Here is a 25,193-nt window from a genome sequence, read left to right as displayed (position 1 = left end):
GCTGGACCACCCTTACCTGTTGCTTAGAGACCCTTAACTAAGGATCTCTAGGTTATGCTGACCAGAAATTGAGTCAGTTCTGAAGATTGATACAAGTAATTTTCTCACTATCTCAAACAACCCAGATGTCTTATCTGAAAACTAGCTCCATACTGGTCAGTTGGTTATTGTTTCCTTGTTCCTTTGATTGAATACAGATGCTTGGGTGTGGAGGGGAGTGGGACACCTCTTTTGCTGATTTCAGGAAATTGTGTTTACTCTTCCTCTCCCTACTCGGAAAGCCCCAAATTTTTCCTTCAGTTACAAGTCAGGTGACCTAATCTTATATCCTGGTTTACATCCTGTTGTTTTCTTTAAATGAATAAAAATCTATCTCTTCTTGTATTTGGGGTCCAGTGCCAAGCCGAGGAGGCCTGCTCTCAATTTGTTATGCAGTTGGTATGCATTGCTTAATAAATCAGCATGCTTGGAAGCTTGAACCTCAGTTTTATCAGTCAGTTCAGATTTCACCCGTCACAGTGGTGACATATGTTAACATGCTAAGCACTGTGCACACCTCAGAGTGATGCATAAGTGGTGGTGGAGGAGGAGGAGGAGGAGGAGGTGGTGGTGGTTGTTACAGTTCTCCTTTTGGCTTGTAGGAACTGTAACACATTCAATCCTGATAAAATACTAACCCAGTATTTCTCTGGTTTTTTCTAGCTGCTGTTCATCATCAGAGGCATTTTGGCAGAAGTACTAACAGTGTTCTTCTTGCCCCTGGCTGGAACAATGGAACTTCCCAACTACAGCTGCCAGTTGCTACAGCAGCTGTATATGCTCTGCAAGGAGAGACAGTTCTGTGACTGCACCATTTCTATTGGGACAGTTTATTTCAGGGCCCATAAACTGGTCTTGGCTGCTGCCAGCCTCCTCTTTAAGACGTTATTGGATAATACAGATACAATCTCTATTGATGCATCTGTTGTGAGTCCAGATGAGTTTGCTCTCCTGTTAGAAATGATGTACACCGGCAAGCTTCCTGTGGGCAAGCACAACTTCTCTAAGATTATCTCCTTAGCTGATAGCCTGCAGATGTTTGATGTGGCAGTTAGCTGTAAGAACCTGCTCACCAGTCTCGTGAGCTGCTCTGGTCCAAGTCAAGTTATAAGAGATGCTTCCCCTCAGACAATGGAACCGTGCAAAAAAGATGCTGATAGACTGCTGGTAGAGAATCCTTCCCCGAAGAATGTGCTTGTGTCTCCCCATTCAGAAGAGGTCCCATGCCTTCCTGTAGCTCTGAAGGCAGACACTGTGGTGGTGGTTAGTGCAGTGACACAAGATGCCGGGGAGGCGAATCCTGCCGTGGAGCCACAGGAGCTTGAGATGAGCTCTTGTGCTGGCCAGGACGAGGCCCTGGAAATTGAAGCAAAGAGTGCAGCTTCACCAGTGGGGACTTCCAACATGCCCCAAATGCGTTCTCTTTCTCCTGGGAAAGAAGCGGTAGATGAGGAGGTAGAGGAAGAGGAGGCAGTGGCGGCAGCAGTGTATACATTTCAGAAAATGACAGAGAGCACCACAGAGCCAGGTAATTGGCCTCCAAGGCCAGCTTGACATCTGACCTACCGTTATCAGTTGCCTTCTTGGTACTTAATGATTTCTGTGCTATTTTTTATCCATGTTCTTAGGCTTGCCCTGTAAGCCCAAGCTTGATGATGTCATACATTTTGTAAGAGCCCATTTCTCCTCCCACATTCTTCCCTTTGTACCTTCTGTTATTTGAGTTGTGTACATATGTCTAAGTTGTGGCCCTTCCTAACAGGGGGAGAGAACTGAAGTGGTTGTGTGGCAGTCTCTTCTCAGCACATGCCTTTCTGGGGTGTCCATAGTGACTCATTATAGGCACCTCACCAGAAGGGGGCCACCCAGCTGAAGACGTTTTTGGGCCATTACAGCCCTGGAAGAGACCACCTCTGTAGCCATGCCAGGAGTGACTGAAGTTTGGCTTGGTGGAGGAACGCCCACCCCAACAAAGTCACAGTTCTTTGGAAGTGCTGAAGTGTAGCAGCTGGCAGTGTTCAATAATAGCAGCCTTCTAGAGGTCCGGCTTAGCTACGTCGAAATGACTGGCAGCAGTTTCATTTGGTGTAAAGTGTTCAGAGCTTTTGTGCAAGGCTGAGTTCCCTTCCTTTTGGCATACTTCTGTGAGATTCTTAGACTTGTCCTGTTCTCCCAGTTTGCATCTAATAGAAGCAGCCATCCTCACACTGTAGGAAGAGGGCCTACCAGTCGGAAGACAAAAGACAAACAGGAGAACAGAAACATTAGTAAGACCAACAATGCACCATTTTGGATTGATGCTCATTGTTTTAACCATGCTGAGCATGGCACAAAGGAGGAAGCTGTGAGTGACATTCTTGTCCTTATTATACCTGACACTCTGGAAAGCAGCTAAAAGATGTGCCTGACCTAAAGACTTGCAGGCAGCTTAAACTTCTGTTTAATCCTTTCAATTAATGACGAACTGATCTTGTTTCACACATGCAGAGCATGAGAGGAAAATGTCTAAGCTGGATTTCCTTCTGCAAAATGAAACCATCTTCTCTGAAGCGCTCTCTGCTGCCCAGGATGTGCTGAAAAGACTAGATGGATGTAGAGACATTCAAAGTCCCCATAAGGAGGTATGTGCTGCTTTCCTCCTATAATGTACTCTTAGCACATTTTAGCCAATCCAAGTAGCAAGTATGCACTGTATACCACATGCAGGGTATTGTCCTGCATGCCCAGGATAGAAAACCCAAACCAAAAAATGCCCCTGGCCCTCAAGGAGCTGACATTCTACTTAACAGTCTTCTGTCAGCTTGCCCTGAAGCCCAGCAAAATGGATATTCAGAATATTCTAATAGTGCAGATTTTTCCTAAAATTGAATTTCATTTTCTTAGCTTTTATTCTTCTAGGATCATAACAGGGTTATTTATACCATATTGATCTGAAGATAGGCTCCTAAAGTAGATGCTAATTTTTTTCTTTTTTTGCTCTTTGGAGGGGGGAGGGCAGGGCAGTTGGGGTTAAGTGACTTGCCCAAAGTCATACAGCTAGTAAGTGTCAAGTGTCTGACTTTAGATTTGAACTCAGGTCCTCCTCACTTCAGGGTTGGTGCTCTATTCACTGTGCCACGTAGCCACCCCAAGTGTGTGCTTTTTGAAAGAAAAAGAATATGTAGGTATACAATCAAAAAATTTCCATAAAATTGCTATGTTTTAAACATGTTTTTACCATTAGTTTTTTAAAATTTGTTTCAATTCAAATAGAGACTTTTTATTACTTTCATTGTTGCTTTTGTTGTTATTGACCATACTCAGGTTTTGTACAAACCAGATTTTGAGAGAAACCCAAGACTTGCTTATGTTTTGACCAGTATGATATGTCACCATATAAATCCCAGGTGATGAAAAATGTATATTCTTATTGCTGAGACGATGCAGGTAATTAAATCACTGGAATCAACTTTGTTTTTTATTCCCCTGAATATAAATTGTTGCTTTCTCTGGAAAAATAGCTAAACTTGATGGCTTCCTTATTAAACAGAATATCCAGTTGTAAAGGTGGCATTTTAGTTAGGACTCTTTGGGCACCCCAGTTGTGTGGAAGGACTTTGGAGTTTTTCTTTTTCCCTGGCTGGTCAATCCAGCACCTCTGTTTTATTAGTATGTGTTGACTTGATATTTTATGGTATTTTTAAAAAATGTTTTACAGTTTTAAAAAATAAGTCTCCTTGAGGCTTCTTCCTTGCTTACCTGTCCAATCATAGGGAAGGGTCCCCAGCCCAGAAACTAGATTCTTGATTGCTTGATACCACTAACTCCTCAGAGTAGAGTCTAATGCCTGGGGGCAAGGCAGGAAGGAGGACCAGATTTAGGGAGGCTATGCCCTGTACATTCATCTCTGTTAAAAGGTGGCAGATATCTTCACTAACTCCTCCAGCTGTTTCAGGAGAAAGTTTGAGCCCATTTCCCCTTAATATTATTATTGTCTGTCTCTCAAGAGCATAGAAATCTTACCTTTTTGTTCACATGTTCTTTTTGATGGAGAGGATTCTATTCAGCATTGGTGGCACCAATCAGAGATGATTATTAGATGATTGTCACTTCATTTAGTTTTGCTTTATGTTCCTTCATTCTGTTTATCTTCCAAAGAAGTTAGATCATTTCATTATCTTATTCTTTGTCAAAGTGTCTATTAAAATTAAAAAGTCTCAGTCCCTTCCTAGATAGAGTCTTACTGTTTTTGAGGCTTGCATTTTGACACATTGTTCTGACGGAAAGGGACCAGAGGTTTGGTCTCTGGTAGCTGTTACTGTTTTATGTATTTTTTCCCTGAAATTAGCTTGTGAAATAACCTTGCACTTAGTTTGAGGAGGACACCATGCACGATGTCCTCCTGATTGTGTTTCCTAGGGACAGTTGATGAAAAGTGGCAAATCTATTCTCTGAGCAGTGACTGCAGTAACACAAGCGAAGGCTGGCTTGCTGAAGATGGTGTGAGACCAAACCCAGACTGATTAAGAAGACTCTGGGGCCTTGAATTGGAAGGTGTCTTTATCTCAGGATAATATCACCTGCCACTTAGACAGGGACTGTCTCTGTAGCATTTCTTCTGGGAGCAAATTCATATTTTCCTATTGCTTTTGTGCCATAGTTTATATTAATTTTCCTTCCTTTTTTCTGATAATTTTCATTTTCTTAGTGAACTAGATGTATACATAATATTGGATCTTTGACTAAAGAAAGAGCTTTCCCTCTTTTTGCTGTTGATTTCTAAGCTTTTACATTTTTTTTACGTTTTTTTGTCTTTATTAATTTGTTTGTTAGCTTTTACATTTTTATCTACTTTCCCCACAAAGTTTTGGAGAGGTCCCCAAGGTCATAGGATCATAGGTTAAGAGCAAGAAGGTCTAAGATTCACTCTTTTCCCCCCTTTCGTAAGTCTTTTTTTCTGTTTTCTACAACAAGTAGCCCTTCTATAGAGGATTGTCCAGTGTATGCTTGTTTGTTTTCCATTCCCTGTTGTGACAGTGTAGGGTCAACTTTGTTGTGAAACGAGCACAGGCAGCAAGATTACTTTTGCAAGTTCTGGAGGGATGAGGAAAAAAACTGTTCTTTGCTCTTTCTCTCTGAGTCTCTAAATAGGATGAGAAATACAGCCAGAAAGACCATTAAGAGTTTTGGTAGCCTTCTAGAAAGGGAAGATAGATTGACTTAATGATATACATCAAGTAATTGGAGACAAATCCTCTCAGAAAAGCCAGCAGAGACTGGGATGATCTGATTCCCAGTCACACTTGGTGTTGGGGAGGCAGAACCTAGAGAAAGCGTAAGCTGTCCTACACATTGAGGTCAGTGGCTCTTTAGAGCACCCAGGGAGAAAGAGGAAAATGAAGGTGGGTATGTGATCACAACCTGTTAAAAGTCTGGAGAGGGGTCAGGCAGAAGGACTGGGATTTGGGGAAAGAAATAATCCTTGTTAAGTCCCTCATGAAAAAGGGAAATTAAAGTGACTTTTCACATAATAGAGTGGGAAGTGAACATAGATAAGTCAGCCTTTTTTTTATATAAAGCTGAGTCTAGGGGTGGATGTCAGCTCAGTGACCATTGGTTTATGAAAGGGCAAATCTGTTGTTTGTATCTTTTTTTCCTACGTGAGTAAATATACATTTAAAGCCCCCAGCCCTTTGGGAGAGGCTCTGTGTGTTGGGCTGAAGAGAGTTTTATCACAAGGTACTTAACTCCTGGGTCGCCGGCATATTTGAACATGTGACAGACAACCTTCTATCTAGGCAGATCAGCTGTTTTAGGAGAGGGTTGGATAGCAGGCAGTCCTAGCCCAGTTTATTTGGGCTGGAGAACCCCAAGCAGCTTAGATCACTGATGGAGCCACAAGCATAACTGGCTGTCTGTGGTGCAGCTTCTCACTGGAGATTAGTAGGAAGAGCCAGGAGCAGGCTGTCCAGGCAGCTGGCTCCTGCCTCCCGGCTCTTCCCTGCGTCTGCCCCTGCTACTCTCCCCAGATGGCCACCTTGTCTTCACTGCTGAGCAATGAAGTTAACAAATGTTTTAATTTCACTGCTGAGTAGCTCTGCAAAGGGAGAGGAAAGAGGGAGGATAATGAACTGAGTCAGATGCCATTGCTGATAAAAGCTTCTCTTACCCACCAGCTCAAATCAGAAAGCCAGAAGGGTTTAGGGCAGTGTGAGGAAAGCTATATTTCCAGAAGCTTAAGAGTAGAAAGAAAAAAATAGCCTGGCATATTATTGGCAGCAAGAGAAAGGCAGGATAGAAGCAGACAGTCAGACCTGCTTCACTTAAGGGGCCCAAATGAGAGAAAATGGAAGGAAAGATAGAAAAATGCTTAGCCAGGAATATTGGAGATGAGTGAGCACATGGATTCCATCCCTTTGTCCAGGCCTGGACTAGGGTCTTTCCCCTAGAGATCCTGTCATAATTGAGGGTATTAGAGAGTTGCCTTTAACTTGCTCTTGCTCATATAGCCAAGACTTGTTAGAGTTGGAATTTGAACTCAGGTCTTTTCCACAAAAGAGTATAAATCCATTAAAATGGACTTGTTAAACAGGATGAAGTTTTGAATTATTTATTTATTTCTAATATGAAGAGACACAGACAGTTATTTCAGATTTATAATTACCCTGAGATTCCATCATAAACTAACAAGCATTTATTATCTGTCCCTTCCACTGTCCCCCTCTGCCCCCCAAGCCAAAATCACCTAATAAGTCCACAAAACAAATTCCCACATTGGCCATGCCCATGGATGTATGTCTCATTCTGTAGTTTAAAGTACATCATCTCTGTGGCAGGAGGTGGGTGGGGTGATTTATCCTCAATCTTCTGGACTTAGGGTTTATCATTGTATTAATCTGGAACTTGTCCAAGATAACCCTTAGAATTGACCTAGAAGGATTATAGAATTTTGTTAGGGAAAAAGTAGCAGGCAGAAATTAAAGTCTACCTAACCTACAAGTATCCATTGAGTACTCAGCCTAGTCCCCAGTACTGTAAAGACTCTGCCTCTGCCCACAAAAAGTCATGGAAACACAGATTTGGAGCTGGTGTATGGGGAGGGCGCAAGAAATTGTCCACTCATATCACCTTCTTTATACTGATGAGGAAACTGAGGTGCCAGAAGGGGAAAGAATCTGCTCAAAGTCACACCAAGAGTTAGGGGGAGGGGTGGCCAGGTAGCACAATGAGTAAGAGCACCGGTCCCAGAGTCGGGATGACCTGGGATCAAATCCGGGCTCAGACACTTAGCACCCACCCAGAAATACCTGGCCGTGTAACCTCGAGCAAGTTACTTAACCCCAATTGCTTAGGGGCAGCCAAGTGGCTCAGCAAGTAAGAGCACTGGCCCCAGTGTCGGGATGACCTGAGATTGAATCTGGGTTCAGATACTTAGCACCACACCCAGAAATAACTGGCCATGTAACCTTGAGCAAGTTACTTAACCCCAATTGCTTAAAAAAAATTTTTTTTAAAAAAAGAGTTAGGGGGAGAGCAGGGCTTCAAACCCAGGTTTTCTTACTTCACATCCAATTTGTTTTCCTTTTTCCACTGAAATAAGTCATACTATTAGAAGTGACTGATAATCAAAATCTGATATGTGATAAGTGTCAGAGTTTATAGTGTGGACTCTCATCATATACACAAGTCCTGCATTCATTCTATACACATTGGTTTCCATGATACAGGGAGTACAGAAGTCTAACGCCAACTCTTGCCTGAAGAAGTTTACAGTCTAGCTTGGGATATTAAAAGTGAGCATATATTGCAGATGAAATGGGACTTGACTTGGGCCTTGGAGGTCAGGTAAAACATGTGGTGGGTGAGAGCGAGAAGAACATTGCAGAAATGTAGCTGGAGGGGGCAGAGTAAAAGCAGGAACTTGTCTGAGTTCCCACTCCAACCACCTCCAATACCTGTAAAATATGACTCTAAACAAACTTTAGAGTTACAGAACCCACAAAGTGACAGAGAGAAACAAATCTCCTGCTGAAGGCAGCCTGGCAGGCCAACAGGAAGGGTTTATCACACCGAGCTGGGAGCCAAGTGCAGTCCAGTGTGAGCTGCCACGGCCCAACCAGCAGCACAGACCAGTCAGAGCAGACTTCAGGAGAGTGAATTACCAGCAACTGTGGTGATTTCCAGACTTCTCAACCACTAAACACCAAAGAGAAAGTAAAAGGTCAGTGGGGAGACTCTGCTGGAACTGGGTGAGAGAAAAGCACGGTCTGGCCCCTTCTCCCAGGGCGGCAGAGGTGATGGAGGCTTGGCAGCTGCATCTGCTGCTACATGGCTGCCACCAGAGCTGCTGGCCTGCAGATTGTAGGGGGATCAAGCGACCATTCAGAGGGTAATCACTCTTGATTTGACCTGCTTGGATCTGGGTCGCAGTCTTGGGCAGTGGTCCTGGGGTAAGTATGCCAGAGTTTGTGGTGGCTGTAGAGAGGGTGCCCTCCTCATAGTTCTGACAACTGCGAAAACCAATTTGGGACAGAGCTCTCTCCACTCTAGAAGCAGAGTTCTACTGTGGCAAAGAGCTCAAAAGTCAAGTCATTGGCTGGCAAGATGAGCAAGTAGAGGAAACCCAATCAGACCACAGAATCCTTTTTTGGGGGACAGAAAGGATCAAAACATAGAACCAGAAGAAGTCAACAAAGTAAAAACTCCTGCATCAAAAGCTTCCAAGGAAAGTATGAATTCGTTACAGGCCATGGAGGAGCTCAAGAAGGATTTTGAAAATCAAGTAAGAGAAGTGGAGGAAAAAATTGAGAAGAGAAATGAGAGTGATACAAGAAAATCATGAAAAGCAAGTCAACAGCCTGCTAAAGGAGACCCAAAAAAATGCTGAAGAAAGTAACACTTTAAAAAAATAGACTAACTCAAATGGCAAAAGAGGCCCAAAAAAGCCAATGAGAAGAATGCTTTAAAAAGCCAAATTGCCCAGGTGGAAAAGGAATTTCAAAAACTCACTGAAGAGAATAATTCCTTCAAAATTAGATTGGAGCAAATGGAAACTGATGACTTTATGAGAAATCAAGATACTATAAAACAGATCCAAACAAATGAAAAAATAGAAGGCAATGTGAAGTGTATCTCATTGGAAAAACCACTGACCTAGAAATAGATCTAGGAGAAATAATTTAAAAATTATTGGATTACCTGAAAACCATGATCAAAAAAAGAGCCTAGAAATCATCCTTCAAGAAATTATCAAGCAAAATTGCCCTGATATTCTAGAGCCAGAGGGCAAAATAGAAATAGAAAGAATTCACCAATTGCCTCTTGAAAAAGATCCCAAAAAGAAAACTCCTAGGAATATCATAGCCAAATTCCAGAGTTCCCAGGTCAAGGAGAAAATGTTGCAAGCTGTCAGGAAGAAACAATTTGAGTATTACAGAAACACAAGCAGGATAACACAAGATCTAGCAGCTTCTACATTAAGGGATCGAAGGGCTTGGAATATGATATTCCGGAGGGTAAGGGAGCTAGGAATAAAACCAAGAATCACCTACCCAGGAAAACTGAGTATAGTGCTTCAGGGGAACATATGGTCATTTAATGAAATAGAGGACTTTCAAGTATTCTTGATCAAAAAACCAGAGCTGAACAGAAAATTTGGCTTTCAAATACAAGAAGCAAGGGAAGCATAAGAAGGTAAACAGAAAAAAGAAATCATAAGGAACTTATTAAAGTTGAACTATTTACAGTCATAGAAAAATAATAATTGTAACTCATGAGACTTTTCTCAGCATGAGGATAGTTGAAGGGAATATATATGTATACATACATATATGTGTATATAGGAGGGTATATATGTATATAAATACATATGTGAGTGTGTGGAGTGTGTGTATATGTGTGTACATGTATACCTAGACAGAGGACACAGGACCAGTTGAATAGGAAGGGGTGATATCTAAAAAATAAAATTAAGAGATGAGAGAGGAATATAATAAGAGGAGGAGAAAGGGAGAGATAGAATAGGGTAAATTATCATATAAAAGAGGCAAAAGGAAACTGTTACAATGGAGGGGAAGAGCAGGAAAGTGAAAGGGATTGTATCAACCATACTTGAATTTGGCTTAAGGAAGGAATAACATACCCATTCATTTGGGTATCTTACCCTACAGGAAAGTAGGGGGGAAGGGGATGAGAGGGAGGATGATAGAAGGAAGGGTATACTGGGGGAGAGGGTAGTTAGAAGCACACACTTTTCAAAAGGGACAGGGTCAAAGTAGAAAATGGAATAAGTGGGGGGCGGGATAGGATGGAGGGAAAAATTGTTAGTCATTTACAATATAACTACTATGGAAACGTTTTGCGTAACTACACATGTACAACCTATATTGAATTGCTTGTCTTCCCTGTGGGGGTAGGTGAGGAGGGAAGAAGGGAAAGAATCTGGAATTCAAAGTTTTAAAATCAAATGATAAAAAAACTTGTTTTTTACATGCAACTTGGAAATAAGATATACAGGCAATGGGATATAGAAATCCATCTTGCCCTACTAGAAAGTTAGAGGGGGCATGGGGGAGGATATAAGAGAGAGCAGATTGGAGGAAGGGGTATTCAGTATGTTCACTGTCTTGGGGTGGGGGGTAGGGAAAAGACGGGGAAAAAATTTGTAACCCAAAATATTGTGGAAATGAATGTTGAAAACTCAAAATAAAAAAGAAAGAAAGAAAAAGAAATTATTCAATCACTTTTGCTTTATTGTGGTAATACACCAACAAATTATGCATTAGAGGTTATAGAATAAAGCCATTTTGGAATCATGCCTTTATTTATTATGACTGTAAAAAAAAAAAAAAGAAATGTACCTGGCAGCCTCTAGTATAGAGGGTCTTTCTGAATCCTGCAGAGAATGCCCTTGTCCAATTCAAGAAAACACTAGCCCAGACCATTTATCTAGAATTCATGAGCCTGATGGAACCTTAGTCAGCTGTAGTTAGTAGTGGCACTCATGGTCTTTCACATGGGGATGAAAGGAGACTTATTTCTGTGCTTGTAGAGTTATGTTTGGCTACAAAAGTCTTTCCCCCATAATTTCTCTTTCCAGTTAAGTGCTGAAACAAATTATAAACAAGGCTTGCATTCACATTAAACAAGTTCAATTTGTCAGGTTAGGATAAAATAAATAATTATAGTTTCATTTGTTTATTGTCTTGTGTAACCTTGAAGAGAGGAGAGATTATCTAAAACTTAAATATATATACTTCTGTCATGCTTGAGTTCATTATGGCCAGTTTGCTAGTTGTTTTTTTTTTTTAAATTCCCTGCCAAATGACATGAATTACCATTGTTATTAAAATTATTTCACTAGCATTAAAACTGCCTTTAGTGTGTATGAGTGACTCCCTTGTTAGGCACCTTGGGGTATTTACATGCATCCTACTTTGGGGTTAGACATTATTTGATCACAAAAATATGACAGTGGAAATTCTCTCTCAACCCCAAGCACCAGGCTCCATATAGGATAGGCACTTCAGAAATGTTTGTTGTTTGATAGCAAGAGTACATGTTCTCCCCTCTCCCAGCTGGCCTCACGAGGGAGTTTTGGTTGAAATGAGATAATGGTTGTCAAGCATTTTGAACTTACTGGAAGAAAGATGCACTCGGATTTAGTGTAGGTTAGCAGTCAAATCTCATTAATCAGGACTCCAGTAAGGCAGAAATTGAGATAATCCTTACAGAGAGTGTGCTAAAAATTTACTCTTGCTTAACCAGCTTTTAATTTGTTGTTCAGTCATTTTTCAGTTGTGTCTGACTCTTCGTGACTCCATTTGGGGTTTTCTTGACAAAGATACAGGAGTGGTTTGCTACTCTCTTCTCCAGCTCATCTTACAGATGAGGCAAGTGAGGCCAAATGACTTTCTCAGGGTCATAGAACTAATATCCAGGGTCTAGATTTGAACTCAGGAAGATGAGTCTGCCTGATTCCCAAGTCTGGTGCTCTGTGCACTGTGGTGCCTCCTAGGTGCCAGTATTTGCAGCTCGTGCAAAGATGTGGAGTAAATGTGGCCATATGTGATTAGACTAAGACCACTGGGACAATTATATGAAGCAGAGGTCCCCAAGGGAACACTGGGGCCGTTAGTGAGTGGATGGTGGCTCAGTAGACCACCACTGATGGACAAAACAGGGGGTGGGGCCAGAGGAACAAGTTGGCCAAATAATACCTCAGCACCATTTTGCAGCCATTGTGGTGGTCTTTCCCAGGCACTGTGGTAAGTTCTGAGAATACAAAAATAAAAGCAAAACAGACAGTCAAGGCCAGGGAGGCAAAATGTACACAGACAATATAGAGAACAGGGTAAAGGAAGACAGCCTAGTGCCATGGGAAAGAGCACTGATCCTGGGTTCAAATTCTTCCTCCAGCACCAGTTGTGTCAACTTGGGCAAGTCACTTCCTTAGCTTTTCCTTTCCTTGTCTGTAAAATGAGAAGTTTGGACTAGAGGGCCTCTGAGGTCCCTTTTAGCTCCAGACCTATGTTCTTATAATTGTTGGAGGAAGTCACTGACATCTGGGGTTCAGGATGAGATCAGGGTGGCATTGAGCCATGCCTAGAGGGTAGAGGTAAGCAGGAGGAGGCCAGTCCGGGCATGGGAGACATCATTGCAAAGGCAGAGACAGGTGAAGTGTCATGTATGAGGTCTCCTAAGAAGGCCAGTTTTGCTGTGCTGTAGAGTATGAAAAGGGCAGATGAGTAAGGGGACTAGAAAAGTAGGTGGGGGGCCAGGATGTGTAGGGCTTTAAATGTATCTCTGATCTTTGCAGGGAGCCATAGGGGTATATTGAGCAGGAGAGTGTCACGGTCAGATCTCTGCTACAGGCATATTGTTTTGGCAGCTTGGTGAAGGATAGATTAGAATGGAGATGAAGTGATGAGGCCAATTAGAAGGCTGTTTGAATGGTCTAGGCAAGCAGTGACAAGAGGTCTGTACTGAGAGTGGCTATATAAATGGGAGAGCAAGGGATGCATATGGAAGATTCGGCAGCTGATTGTGAGGAGTCCAGCATAACTCCTAGGTTTTTGGTCCATATTTTCAACTGATACTCCTCTTGTGTGTTTTATACCACACACACACACACACACACACACACACACACATACACACACACACACACACACAGACTTTCGCATTCATCTTGTGATCCTTGAATGATTGTCTTGCTTTCTAAGGTTATATGTGTTTGTGTGATATGCACGTACATACTATGTATGTGTGTATAAACTTATACATGTACACATATTTTGTGTATGTATATGTATACATTTGTATATCTAACGTATGTTATAGAGAACCAAATGATTAATATGTGAATTATATATCTATCAAGCAATCAGTAAGTATTTATTAATTGCCTACTGTGGCAAGTGCTGGGGACACAAAAAGAAGTAAAAGACAGTCTCTGCCCTCAAGGAGCTTACAGTCTAATAGAGGAGACATCGTGCAAGTAAATGTATACAAAATATACAAGATAAATAGGAAATCACTGATGGAGGGAAGGCGCTTGAATTAAGAGGTGTTGGGGAAGGCTTCCTGTAGAAGGTGGGATTTTTAGTTGGGACATAAGGGAAGCCAAGGAGGTCAGGAGTCAGAGTGGAGGAGGGAGAGTATTCCAAGCATGGGTGACAACCTGAAAAAATTCCTAGAGCCAAGAGATAGAGTGTCTTGTTTTGTGGAACAGCCAGGAGGCCACTGTTACTGGATGGAATAATACGTGTTGGGGAGTCAAGTGTAAGCAGACTGAAAAGGCAAGAGGGGCCTCAGGAAGGGCTTTTGATGCCAGATGGAGCATTTTGCATTGGCTTTTGGAGGCAACAGGGAGCTGCTGGAATTTATTAAGTGAGTGAGTGGGTAGGGGTTGACATGATTGGACCTGAGCTTTAGGAAAAATCACTTTAGTACCTGAATGGAAAATGGATTGGAGTAGGAAGAGACCTGAGGCCGGCAGACCCAGTAGTCTTCAGTAGTCTGGGCATAACCTGAGCTGGGGCAGTGTCAGAGGAAAGAAGGGAGTATATTTGAGAGATAGTACAAAGGTGAAATCAATAGGCCTTGGCAATAGCTTGAATGTTGGGGATGGGGGGTGAGAGATAGTGAGGTGATTCCTAGCCTGAGGGCCTGGGAGGATTTAGGGGGAAGATAATGAATTCCACTTGGGTCATGTTGAATTTAAGATATTTCAAGGACAGTTGGAGATGTGAGATTGGAGGTGGACAGAGAGGTTGGGGCAGTCTAGGTCAGTTTGAGAATCATCAGCATAGAGAAGGTCATCCAGCCCCTGGGAGCTAATGAGATCACCAGGTGAAGTAGTATATAGAGAGAAAAGAAGTGGGCACAGGACAGAGTCTAGGTTTCTGTGGTGAGAGAGCAAGATGTGGAAGAGGATGTAAGAGCCGGAGGAAGATTGGTCTGACAGGCAGGAGGAGAGGTGAGAACGCAGTGTCCCAGGAGCTCTGATTTCTGATCAGTCTCTATCTGCTCACTTGGAGCTGTGGTTCTGCCACTAAGTCGTCACGTGACCTGGGCCAGGTCACTTACTCTGTAGGCTTTGTTTCAGTAAAATGGAAATAACCTTTGCCCTTAACCCAGAGATCCTACACTCACTCATACTCATTCTCACACATATACACTCACATATGTGTGTGTACCTACACAGAGGTCATGTATACATCAAGATTTTTTGAAGCTAATACAAAAAAAAAATGGAGAAATGGTGGGTGCTTATTGATTGGGGAATGGATGAGATGTGAATGCAAGAGAATGTTAGTTCACAGCAACAGATGCAAGGAATCACAGAAACATAAGAAGTCTTTTATAAACTGTTACAGAGTGAATTTAGCAGAACTAGAATAACATACACAGTAACTAAAATGAAGCCAAATGTGGCATAATTATAATGACTAACTGGCGCTTGGATGAGCTGAAGGAACGTACCTCCCTCCTTCACTTGGAAAGGTGGATGATCATAGCTGTGGAGTGGCATACTCCTAGCAGTGACTTTTGTTTTAAACAGTTTTTCTTTTTTACAAGGGAAAGATTTGGGGGATAGAATTCCTTGGAATTCTGAGTGGTCTATGTAGAAATGGATTTTTTTTTAAGGCATCAGGAAAACCTGATGGGTTTTTTTTTGTGTGGTTTTTCTTTAAATTAATGGCTTGGGTTAAATTATTTCTAAGGTCCTTTCTGGCATTAATATTCTATGATTATGTGATACAATAAGGATGACAAATTTAGAGCTAGAAGGAATATTGGAGATTTTCTAGTCCAACCTCCCTTATTTTTTCAATGAAAAAACTTGGGTCCCAGTGAAGTTGATAGGATATAAGTAGCAGAACTGGGACTTGAATCATGGTCTTCTGACTCTAAACCCAGGGCTCTTTCTGTTAGACTGTGCTTGATCTGAAAATAATAAAACTTAAATTCCTTTTGAAATAGCCTGTAATTTAGAAATGTCACTAACTCAGATTTACTCCCCTAAATTAAGTCCAAATTAGGAAGACTTAACCTTGAATTCAAAATGAATAATATGACACTTTCTGTAGTTTAGAAAACTAGAAAGAACTACCTGAGAGCCATTTAGACCATTCTAATAGCAATGGGTTTTTGTTATTATGTCTGACTATTACATGGAGAGGATAGTGCAGGAGGAGAAGCATGAGGGCCACAGCATCTGCAAGCAGATGGTGGGATGGCCTGTGTATGTAGATGGCTAGGGAGATGGCTGAATCCTGCACCTACATCTAGGGTCAGCCAGTAGATTTATAGCAGGCAGTTAGCAAGGTGGGGCCCTAGCTGGAGCTCTAATGATGAATGGATTAACTTTTCCAGAGACCAGGAGCATGGATTCAGGAAGCCCTGGATGTGGAGGTCCGGGTCCCAGGTTCATGACTGTAGAGTGCAGTAAGCCACAGAGCAGAGCACAGGGGAATTAAACAGGGTTGCTGATTATTCTCCCTGGAATCTTTTGTTCACAAGGCTATCTTGGAGTGTCTGGAAGCTAAAGAAGGAATCTCAGCATTCAAAAGAATCCTCAGTAAAGTCAGAAACGAGTGCCTCGATGTTGAAACTGTGGTGTCTTTGTTGGAGCTATTCCAGGACACCCATCCTGAAATAAAAGCAGCACTGCAAAAGCGAGATCTGGAAGATGAAGAAAACATGCAGCTGAAAAGTAGGAAAACTCCCATCGCTTGAGTCAGTCTCTTATGTTCATTGAAGGGACTTTCAGAGTTCAGCTGTAATTATCCCCATAGGTCTGGTTATCTGTTCATATGATTTTTTTCACTTGCGTTGTGCTATGTACAATTCTCATAGCTGTGTGATATATCTATAAAAGCAAAATTAGCTTTTCCATTGCTAGGATAACTGGTCTCATACCTTAAATTGGGAGAAAATGAGCAGTGTTCTCATGCCCTTCAGGAAAAAAAAAATAAAAAGGCCTACCAGATCGATGGATTGGGCATCCAAGGTGAACTGGCTCTCTAACTGAGCTGAAGGGCTAGAGTTTCTTCCTCATTTGGGTTAGACTCAAAGCAGTGGCCTTGCCAACTCGAAGTTAACCTCTGGTTGGCTTTGCAGCTTTGTGATCCATCAGAAAAAGGAAACGTTTTCCTTTCATAAAGTTTAAACAGAATAATAAAGTGTTATCCTTTGCTAAAAGAGTATCTGCATTCCGGTGCTCAGAATAAGCCGTGGATTACTTTACTATTCTGTTAGATCTCTCTCGACAAACCAAGCTGTCATTTTTCTTCAAATTGACTGGTCTGTCTTGTGTGTTTCTAACACTTTCTCTCCCCCAGGGAGCACAGAGGAGGGAAAGACCTTGTCCATCCTCTTACTGGAACACAAAGAGGACCTGATAAAGAGTGTAACCCAGCTGAGACCCATTAGGGAGTTCCTAGAGACAGCCCCAGGGGAGTTCCTGACCAGCGTGGAAAAAGAGGCAAGTACCTGGGGCAGGACAGGGACCACTGGAGATGACCCCTGCTCTGACTGACTTAACCTAGAACCTTGAGGGGTTTTTCATACTTGAATTTAAAATTAAGATTTAAAATTAAGAATGGCTTTATTAAGAGGAAAGAAGTATTTAGTTCCAAGAAAAGTTTGTGGTTTTTTGTTTTGTTTTTGCCAACAACTCTTTTAAAGACATCTTAGCTATTAGATACTCCTCTCAGCCTTCCTCTTCCCCCTCATGCCAAGAGGAAAAGTAGAACTCTTGGCATGGCTTAATAGGCTAATTGAATTTGGAGGAAATTGTTGATTTCACCTATTTGTACTGGATAGAGACTTATTTCTGAAAGGAAAGAATCATAATATTTATGGGACTTTTTTGAGAGCCAGTCCATCAGATTATAATAAACTATTTAATGTATCTGAGAGAGAAATTTAGGAAACATTTTCCTTAATGCATAATACCCTGGCTTGCTAGTAAATGCTAGACCCTAAATTTGACTGGAGTATATGTCCTGGGTGTGAGATACTGTGAGTTTTTCTAGGAGCTTTAGAGGAGCTCCAAAGCCAGCATAGAGCCTAGACAAGTACACAGGTTCAGCTTAGAAAACATTAATTCAGTACCCAAAGGTCCTAGGGTAAATTGGTTCTGTCCTGGGAGTTTTAAGAGTCAAAAGAGAAAGAAGGGTAAAAGGACTGCATCCATGCAGAAAGAAGGAAGAAGGGGGTTGAACTTGCCACTTAGCATAATTGGGAAACATGAGAAGAACATATAAACATGGAGGAATGGGTAGAGGTAGGGATGAGCCACATTCTCATTAGAAAGGGACACCCAGAATTGGGTGTAGAATTACATCACTCAGCAAGGAAGTAGTCAGGGAAGGGTAGCACGTTAAGAGGAAGGGTACCACTAGGGAGGGAAGAGTTACAAGCCAAACAGACTTCCTGAGCAGAACCAGGAAGACCATGGATGCACAGACCAGAGCAGTGTGGAGAAGGGCAGCTCCTGAGGACTCAGAGCTCTGATCGTCTCTGGAGCCCCTCCCGGCCCAAGGCATGGAAGGAGCCCCAGCCCTGGCCGTCACCTGCATGTTTGTTACAAGAGTTGTTTTTGGTTTTGTTTGCTTTTTAATTTCTCCCAGTGGAGAAGCAAACAGAAAGAGCACAGAGAAGCAGGACAGTTTGAAAGTATAGCCTTTCTAATTTCTCATATATACTTTTATAAGAGCAAGCAGCATGAAATGAAGATTTGTGGTTTCACATGGCATCCTCATTTTGTGGCCTACTGTGTGTGGAAATGCTCAGGGAGGGTGGTGGGAGGGGTGTTAAAATCAGAATTGTAAAAAACAGTTCTAGGACTACACAGAGAGTGAAGGCTGGCCAGAAAGGTCAAGGCACATGTAAAAGGGGTTGTTTTGGTTTTAATGGAAGAGAGTGGAGTGTGACAACAACAGGCTAGTGAGCTTCACTGTGGTTTCTGTCTGAAGACTAAGAGGTGTTATGAAAGGAGCAGTGAGGGCCATCCAGACAGAGAAGCATGATCAAAACCCACTGATAGGGCCCTATCAAGAAAGAGCCAGGCCTCATAAAAACCCCAATGAAAGGAAGGTGTGTGATAGCAGTGTCCAGCTTTTGTCCCAGAGAGCAACTGGGGTGTTGAACCTTCCTTCTTTCATTGGAGAGGTGGGGACATGGTGGGGGGGGCGTATGCACTGGCAGGTGTAGTCTATGTATTGGGTGGCTTTGCTTCACTGTTTTCAAGTTGATGAGGGAGGGATATTCGAGGAAGTGACTGTGATGTAAATGCAGGATGCCTCAGTAAAACTTGAAAAAACAACATAAACAGGGTTAGATTCATTTCCTTCTTCTATAGAATGGGCAAGGTAAGGAATGTCAGAAAGAGCTTTTACCTAGATTTTAGGAAAGCATGTGATATCATCTATCATGCTTTTCTTGTCGACACAGAGGGATGTGGATTTGGAACAAGCTGTCATTTGGGGGTTATTGCCTGACCTTGGCCTTATGTGCTAGGTAACATTCTTATAAATGACCTGATTAAAGGCATAGATGGACGTTTGTCAAATCTGCAGATGATACAAAGCTGGGAAAGTTAAGAGAACATATTGGATGGCTAAATCAGGACTGAAAAACATTCCCACAGTCCTAGAACATTGGACTAAATCTAATAAGATACTTAATGGTCTAAATCTAAAAGCTTATGCTTGGGTTAAAAAAATCAGTTTCACCAAGTACAAGATGGAGAGATTTGGCTAGATAATAGTTTATCTGAAAGATGTCTGTTGATGTTAGACCCAGTGTGAATGAATAGTGTGATGTGACAACCAAGAAAGCTAATATAATTGTAGGATATATTTAGAAGTACATGGAATCCAGCATTAGGGAATGATCACAGTTCTTTAGTATATTGTTATCAGCCAGCCAGTAAAAAGCCTCGTTCACACAGCCTTACAACCCTTGCCAGTCACTTTCTCTCTGGGCCTCAGTTTACTCATCTAGTAAAATGAGGGAAATAGATTAGATGGTCTTCAGGATCTCTTCCAGTTCTAAATCCTGTGATTAAAGAAGCAGCTGCATCTGTCCTTCCAGGGAAGAGACGAGGAGACAGGAAAGGACCTAGAAGAAAAACAGTGCATATCAAGAGTAGGTCACTAATACAAGGCCCCTAGATTGATTCATTGAAGATCATGGTTGAAAAGAAGTGAAAAAGCAGCAAACATGTACTCCCCAAATGCAAGCTGATGGAGAAAAAAAGGATAATTGCATTCATGTATTTAGGATGAAAAAAAGATTTCATGTTCTTGGTTGTTTCAAAATAACTTATTAAGAACTTTAAACATCAGTCTGATTATATATACATTTAAAATTATACATAACTATATATATATGATATAACTATATATAATATTAATTGTCTGCATTTTAAAATCTTAGGTTAAAAAAAAAAACAGTTTCACCAAGGACAGGAGGAAGAGACTTGGCTAGATAATAGTCTATCTGAAAGATGTGTGTATATACACATATGTTATATATTGCTATATAACTATATATGTAAACATACTTATTACATAGTAATTTCAACATATAAAATAAGTAGGACATTGGAGCCCCGATGTATAAAATGTGCTTACTCACTCTGTGGCCTTCTAATCAGTGTCTTTCATCCCCTATGTTCTTATAGACTATTTTCTCTTTAATGCAACTAAAACCAAAGCCAGTTGTTTTCCTGGCCTTGCTCTCTTTAATTCTTACTTAAATTAACTTTATATAAGTCATTCCATATGATAATAGTTCAGGGATATTTTATTTCATTAGAGTAAGAAATTTGTTAGATTGTTTTAAGGAGCTGCCCAAGATTCAGAGATGTTAAGTGTCCTTGCCGTGATCACACAGCTAATGTCAGAGGCAAGATTGAAGCATAGACCTTCCTGAATTCCAGGTTCTGTGCTCCATCCACTACAGTATTGATTCTCCTTTCCATTATTTCCTGAATGTGGCTTGTATGCTTAATTACATTAAAGTATTGTATTACATTGATAGTTCACCATTAAGCTTTACAACGTTCTGCCAAATTGCTTTCCGGAAACAATTTCACCAGTTTACAGCACAGTGTATGAGCATCCCTGGCTCCCCAAATCTGCACCAGGGTTAAGTTTTCTTGCCAGTTACATGATGTTCTAATTTGTATTTCCTTGATCATTTCATGTAATTCTATGCAGTTTGTGTATCTACTTTTGTACATGGTCTATTCATGTCTTTTGACAATTGTCCATCATGGACTGTGGTCTTGGTCTATCTTTCAGTCTCTTGTCAGCTTTTGATGCTGGGTTTTTATAGGATACATTTGCTGCAGATTTTCCTCCCAGTATTTTTTCTTCCCCCCCCGCCCCCACCAAGTTATTTATGTTTCTGTTGTTTTATAAAATTCCTCTTGATTTTTCTGTAATCAGATTCTTCCATCTCTTTTCCATTGGGGAGAATATGCATTTTGGTTTCTCTTCTTCATGAGACAGAATAAGGACTAATGAGTGAGGTGAGGAAGGCAGTGGAGCCCCAGAGCAGCAGCCACCGATCGGCATCTCGTAATGCAGGGTTGTAATGCAGGCTTGCTGGGTTTTGCAGTTGTGTGTCAGATAAATTTAGCATTGCCAGTGACTGGTGTCTGCTTGATTGCTTGCCACTGCAGGTGATTTTGAATTGCTTTGAGGGCGGAACACCCAAGGAGACAATAGAAAATTTGTTGCACAGAGTGACTGAAGAGAAAACATTGACTGCTGAGAGTTTGGTTAAACTCCTTCAGGCTGTGAAGATCACATTCCCCAGCTTGGACCTTCTGCTGAAGGATTTACAGAAACAAGCAAGTGTGCCAAGCACTACAGGTATCAGTTAATAGTCTAATCTTGGGGCTAGAGCCCTGATATGTAAAAATATATTCCATGCAGTGTCTTTGGAGAGGGTAGTGTATGTAAGGGCTGGGGAGGGGAATGAGAGAGAGGGACTGTTGAAAAATGGCCTTTTAAACAGAAGCAAGACAGGGACCCTACTCCAGGAAAGTGGAACTTCCTTCATCTCAGCTCCTCTCCCCCTCCCAAGTTTCCTTATGATATTCCACCTGCAGAGTTCAATATGTGTGAATAAATAGAGTGGTTTTTTTAGGGTGTAGACACCACAGAGATGCCAGCTGTCCCCTCTGCTTAGCCTTTGGAGAATGTTGGCCCATGACTGACAAAATAAGACATGATTTTTGACCAGCCATGGTTGTTGATGACACAGCACCAGAACCCCAAACCCTTCTCTTCCCTCTGCCCCCTTTGTATAAGCACAGGGTAACTCCAGCAATCAATCAGCAGGCATGTATTAAGCACTTGCTGTGTACCAGACATGGGTACTGAGCCCTGGGGTTACCATGACAAGATGGAAACACTTCCTGCCTTCAGGGAGCTTCACTTATCCTGGGGCATACAGTATGTTCACAGCTAAGTAAATACAGGCGCTTAATAAATACATACAGAATAAATGCCTGATGGTGTGGAGGGAGGGTAGCAATAACTAGGAAAGTCAAGAAGGGCCTCTGGGAGAAAGTGACCCTTGAGCTGGGCCTTGAAGTGAGTCAGGGATTCAGAAGGCCTTGGTTGCTTGATGCCCCAAACCAGATATTAGTGGCAGAAGAGGTCAAATCCAAGTGTTGTGGCTTTTAGCCTTTGCTCTTTTTAGTCTCCCTTGTAGATAACCTTGATACAATAGCATAGCTTCAAAATCCATATTCCCAGTTTGACTGCCTCCTTCTCAAGCTCAAGAATTCCACAGGAAAAATAAGCATGCTTTTGAAACAAAACTGATCCTGGTTCTTGACCCAGAACAGTTCAGCCTGTTTTAAGCTTTTATAACTATTTAGATCTATTAGTGGGCAGTTTCAAAGACATATAAGTTTGAGTCTAACATGTTTTGCTTTATTTTAATTTTTAAAATTCAGACCAAACTTAGTGCTCTTGAGAGTGAGGGGGCAATAGGACGGTTTAAATTAGGAGCGTAACAGACTAGTCCTGTGTCAGCTTTAAATCCTCAGTCTTCCGAGGTGGGGATGTCAGGAGCCAGCTTTGAAAGTGTTCTTCTCCTAGAGGCAGTATGGGATGGTGGTGAGAGCTCTGAACTCAGTATGAGCAGAGCTAGATTGGAATCCCGGTTCTAGCCCTGGCTGTGTTACCGTGCATAAGTCAGCTAATCTCTCTATTTCATTCCTCTGTTAAAAGTGGGAGGTGGGAGGTGTTGCTCATCCTGGCCCTCCCTACTTCCTGGGTTGTTGGGGAAAAAGCATTTAGCAAACCTGAGTGCAACGTGTGCATGAACAGTCATTAGTGGGCTCTGAAGCCCTACAGTAGTTGAATGAATGCGAACCCAGGGAGATTTGGCCAAAATTGTTAATACGTTTTCACTCTATCCCAAGAGGGGAGTTGAATCCAACCCTGAAGATGAAGAAGCTTTTGCATTGACCTCCTCTCCCTCTTCTCATTTGTAATCTCCTTCAGTCTCTGCAGGAGAATCCCTTAAGGAGGTCATGTTGCATCAAACATTCTTGTTTTGATAATATCCTTACAGTCCAACCAAGCCCTGATGATTTTGGGACTGAGCTCTTGAGACGGTACCATGAAAACCTCTCTGAAATTTTCACTGACCATGAGATGTTACTAACGGTGATCTCATCTGCGAGCAGCTTAAGTTCTGAAGAAAGAGAGGTAAGAGAGGGAGTATTTGTGAGCATCTCTTTGTTGGTTTTTCTGAGATCATTAGCAAGCACTTATGAAGGACGCACTATGTGCCAGTCACAGCACTTATCACTGTGGGTCAAAGAGAGGGTGAGTCCAGCCCTCATGAAACATGGGCTCCAGTGGGGGAAACACATGAAAACCTCAAGGTACATGCAAGATGTGCATAGGAGAAATGGAAGGCCCTGGGTGTGGGAGAGGCCAGGAAAGGCCTCCAGCAGAGACAGAAGAAAGCTTGGGGGCAGCGGTAAGGAGAGAGCGTTCATCTAGGCAACGCTAGGCAGAAACACCAGGAATCAGAATATGGAGCAGCAAGAGCACTGACAGCTCAGACGCACATAGTAGGCACTTAATGAATGTTTATTGAAATGCCTCAATGATTGACAGCTATAGAAGGAAAGCTATGGAGCTGAAGGACTCTGCATCTCCAGACCAGGGAATGAGGAGGGGAGGGAATAAACCTTTATGTAGCACCTATAATATGCAGAGCACTTTTAAAAATGTTATCTCATTTCAGCCTCACAACAACCCTGGGAGAGAAGTGCTGTTATTATCCCCATTTTACAAGGGTCACATAGCTAATAAGGGTCTGAACTCATATTTGAACTCAGTTCTTTCTGACTTCCGATCCATCCAAGGAAGATGAGAAGGTAGAGGTTTTCACAGTGATGACGAAGAGGTAGAAGGCAAAAAGAGGCCTTAGAGATCATTTGGAGTAGGGATTTTTAACCCGGGGTCAGGATTCCCCCGCCGCCCCCGGCCCCAGGTCCCTGAATTTGGATGGGGGAAAAAAAAATTACCTTTTTCTTCACTAACCTAGAACTGAAATTTATCATTTCCTTCAATGATGAACATAGGCAACAAAACATTCTGAGAACCAGGTCCATGGGCTTTACCAGACTGCCAGAGCAGGTCCACAACAGAGCAAAGGTCTAAGGCTCCTGGTCTCTCCAAGTCTCTTAATTTTACGGATGAAGAATTTGAGTCCTAGAAAGGTTACCTTACCAGGGTTCACCTCGGGTCTGATGTTTGAACCTGGGTTATAGAATTGTAGTTGCTGCAAAATGTAAATATAGCACTTGTTAGTACACACCTGCTGTGTACAAAGCACTGTCTGCCTCTGAGGGAAATCCAAAGCAGAGACAGTACAAAGTTCCTGTCTCTGGAGGGCAGAGGAATGAAGTGTCTCCTTAGTGACTCAAGTGTGCATATGATTGCGTGTTGGGTGTAGTGAGGGCTCTGTGGTATTGCAAGGTCATAGGATCTGGACTGGATCACCTAGTCCAGGGCTGCTCTCCCTGGGGGCTGGGAAGAATGTCTTTTCTAAAAGTATTTTGTTAACTGTATTCCAATATAATTGATTTTCTTTGTAATCCTGTGGATTGTATTTTCTGCATTATTAAAACCTGATTCTGAGGAGGAGTCCATAAGCAAAACCACATCAGCTCCCAAAGGGAGGGTCCATGAGACAAAGCAAGGCTAAGCATGCCAACTTTTATCCTAGTCTCAGAAACTAAGGCCCAGACAAAGGCAGTGACTTGCTCAGCGTTGTCACACAAAGTGCCCATCAGCAGTCAGGGAAAGGGGGGGAAGGGCCAAGAAGGACCAGGCACCCCCGTGATGCAATGGCCTTTTGCCTTTGCATCACTCTACTGAGAAATTGTCCTGCTAGGGGACTGGAAGGACAAGGGGGACCTGAGACGCTAGCTCCCTTCACTGCTTCCCACAGCCTCCCAGGCTTCCTGCCATGCTCTGCTCAGACCCTCTTCTCCTTGGAATTTGTCCTGGTACCTCTAGTCATTAGTGTCCTCTCCCCTGTTCACACTGGCTAGTGGTAGTGGGGGTGCCCTGGTGTCCCCACACTTCACACAGTGCCTTGGAAATAGTCGGCACTTC

General features: G+C 42.2%; 1 protein-coding gene across 1 annotated transcript in view; it reads left to right on the top strand.

The window, feature by feature from the left end:
* ZBTB40 (zinc finger and BTB domain containing 40) overlaps window positions 1-25,193 on the top strand; it is an 85,323-nt gene that overhangs the window by 36,693 nt on the left and 23,437 nt on the right. The window contains exons 2-7 of the mRNA XM_069079343.1: window positions 703-1,567; window positions 2,527-2,660; window positions 16,045-16,237; window positions 16,866-17,008; window positions 21,221-21,413; window positions 23,131-23,267. Coding sequence (XP_068935444.1) covers window positions 772-1,567; window positions 2,527-2,660; window positions 16,045-16,237; window positions 16,866-17,008; window positions 21,221-21,413; window positions 23,131-23,267 — 1,596 coding nt within the window. The 5' untranslated portion in view covers window positions 703-771. The remainder of the gene's footprint in view (window positions 1-702; window positions 1,568-2,526; window positions 2,661-16,044; window positions 16,238-16,865; window positions 17,009-21,220; window positions 21,414-23,130; window positions 23,268-25,193) is intronic.

Source organism: Petaurus breviceps, unplaced genomic scaffold (assembly GCF_028583685.1).
Source record: "Petaurus breviceps papuanus isolate PSGF00001 unplaced genomic scaffold, PetGlider_PUasm1.0 91041, whole genome shotgun sequence".
Lineage (NCBI taxonomy): Eukaryota > Metazoa > Chordata > Mammalia > Diprotodontia > Petauridae > Petaurus > Petaurus breviceps.
Note: the sequence above shows the minus strand (reverse complement) of the source record. Positions and strands in the feature narration are given on the sequence as shown.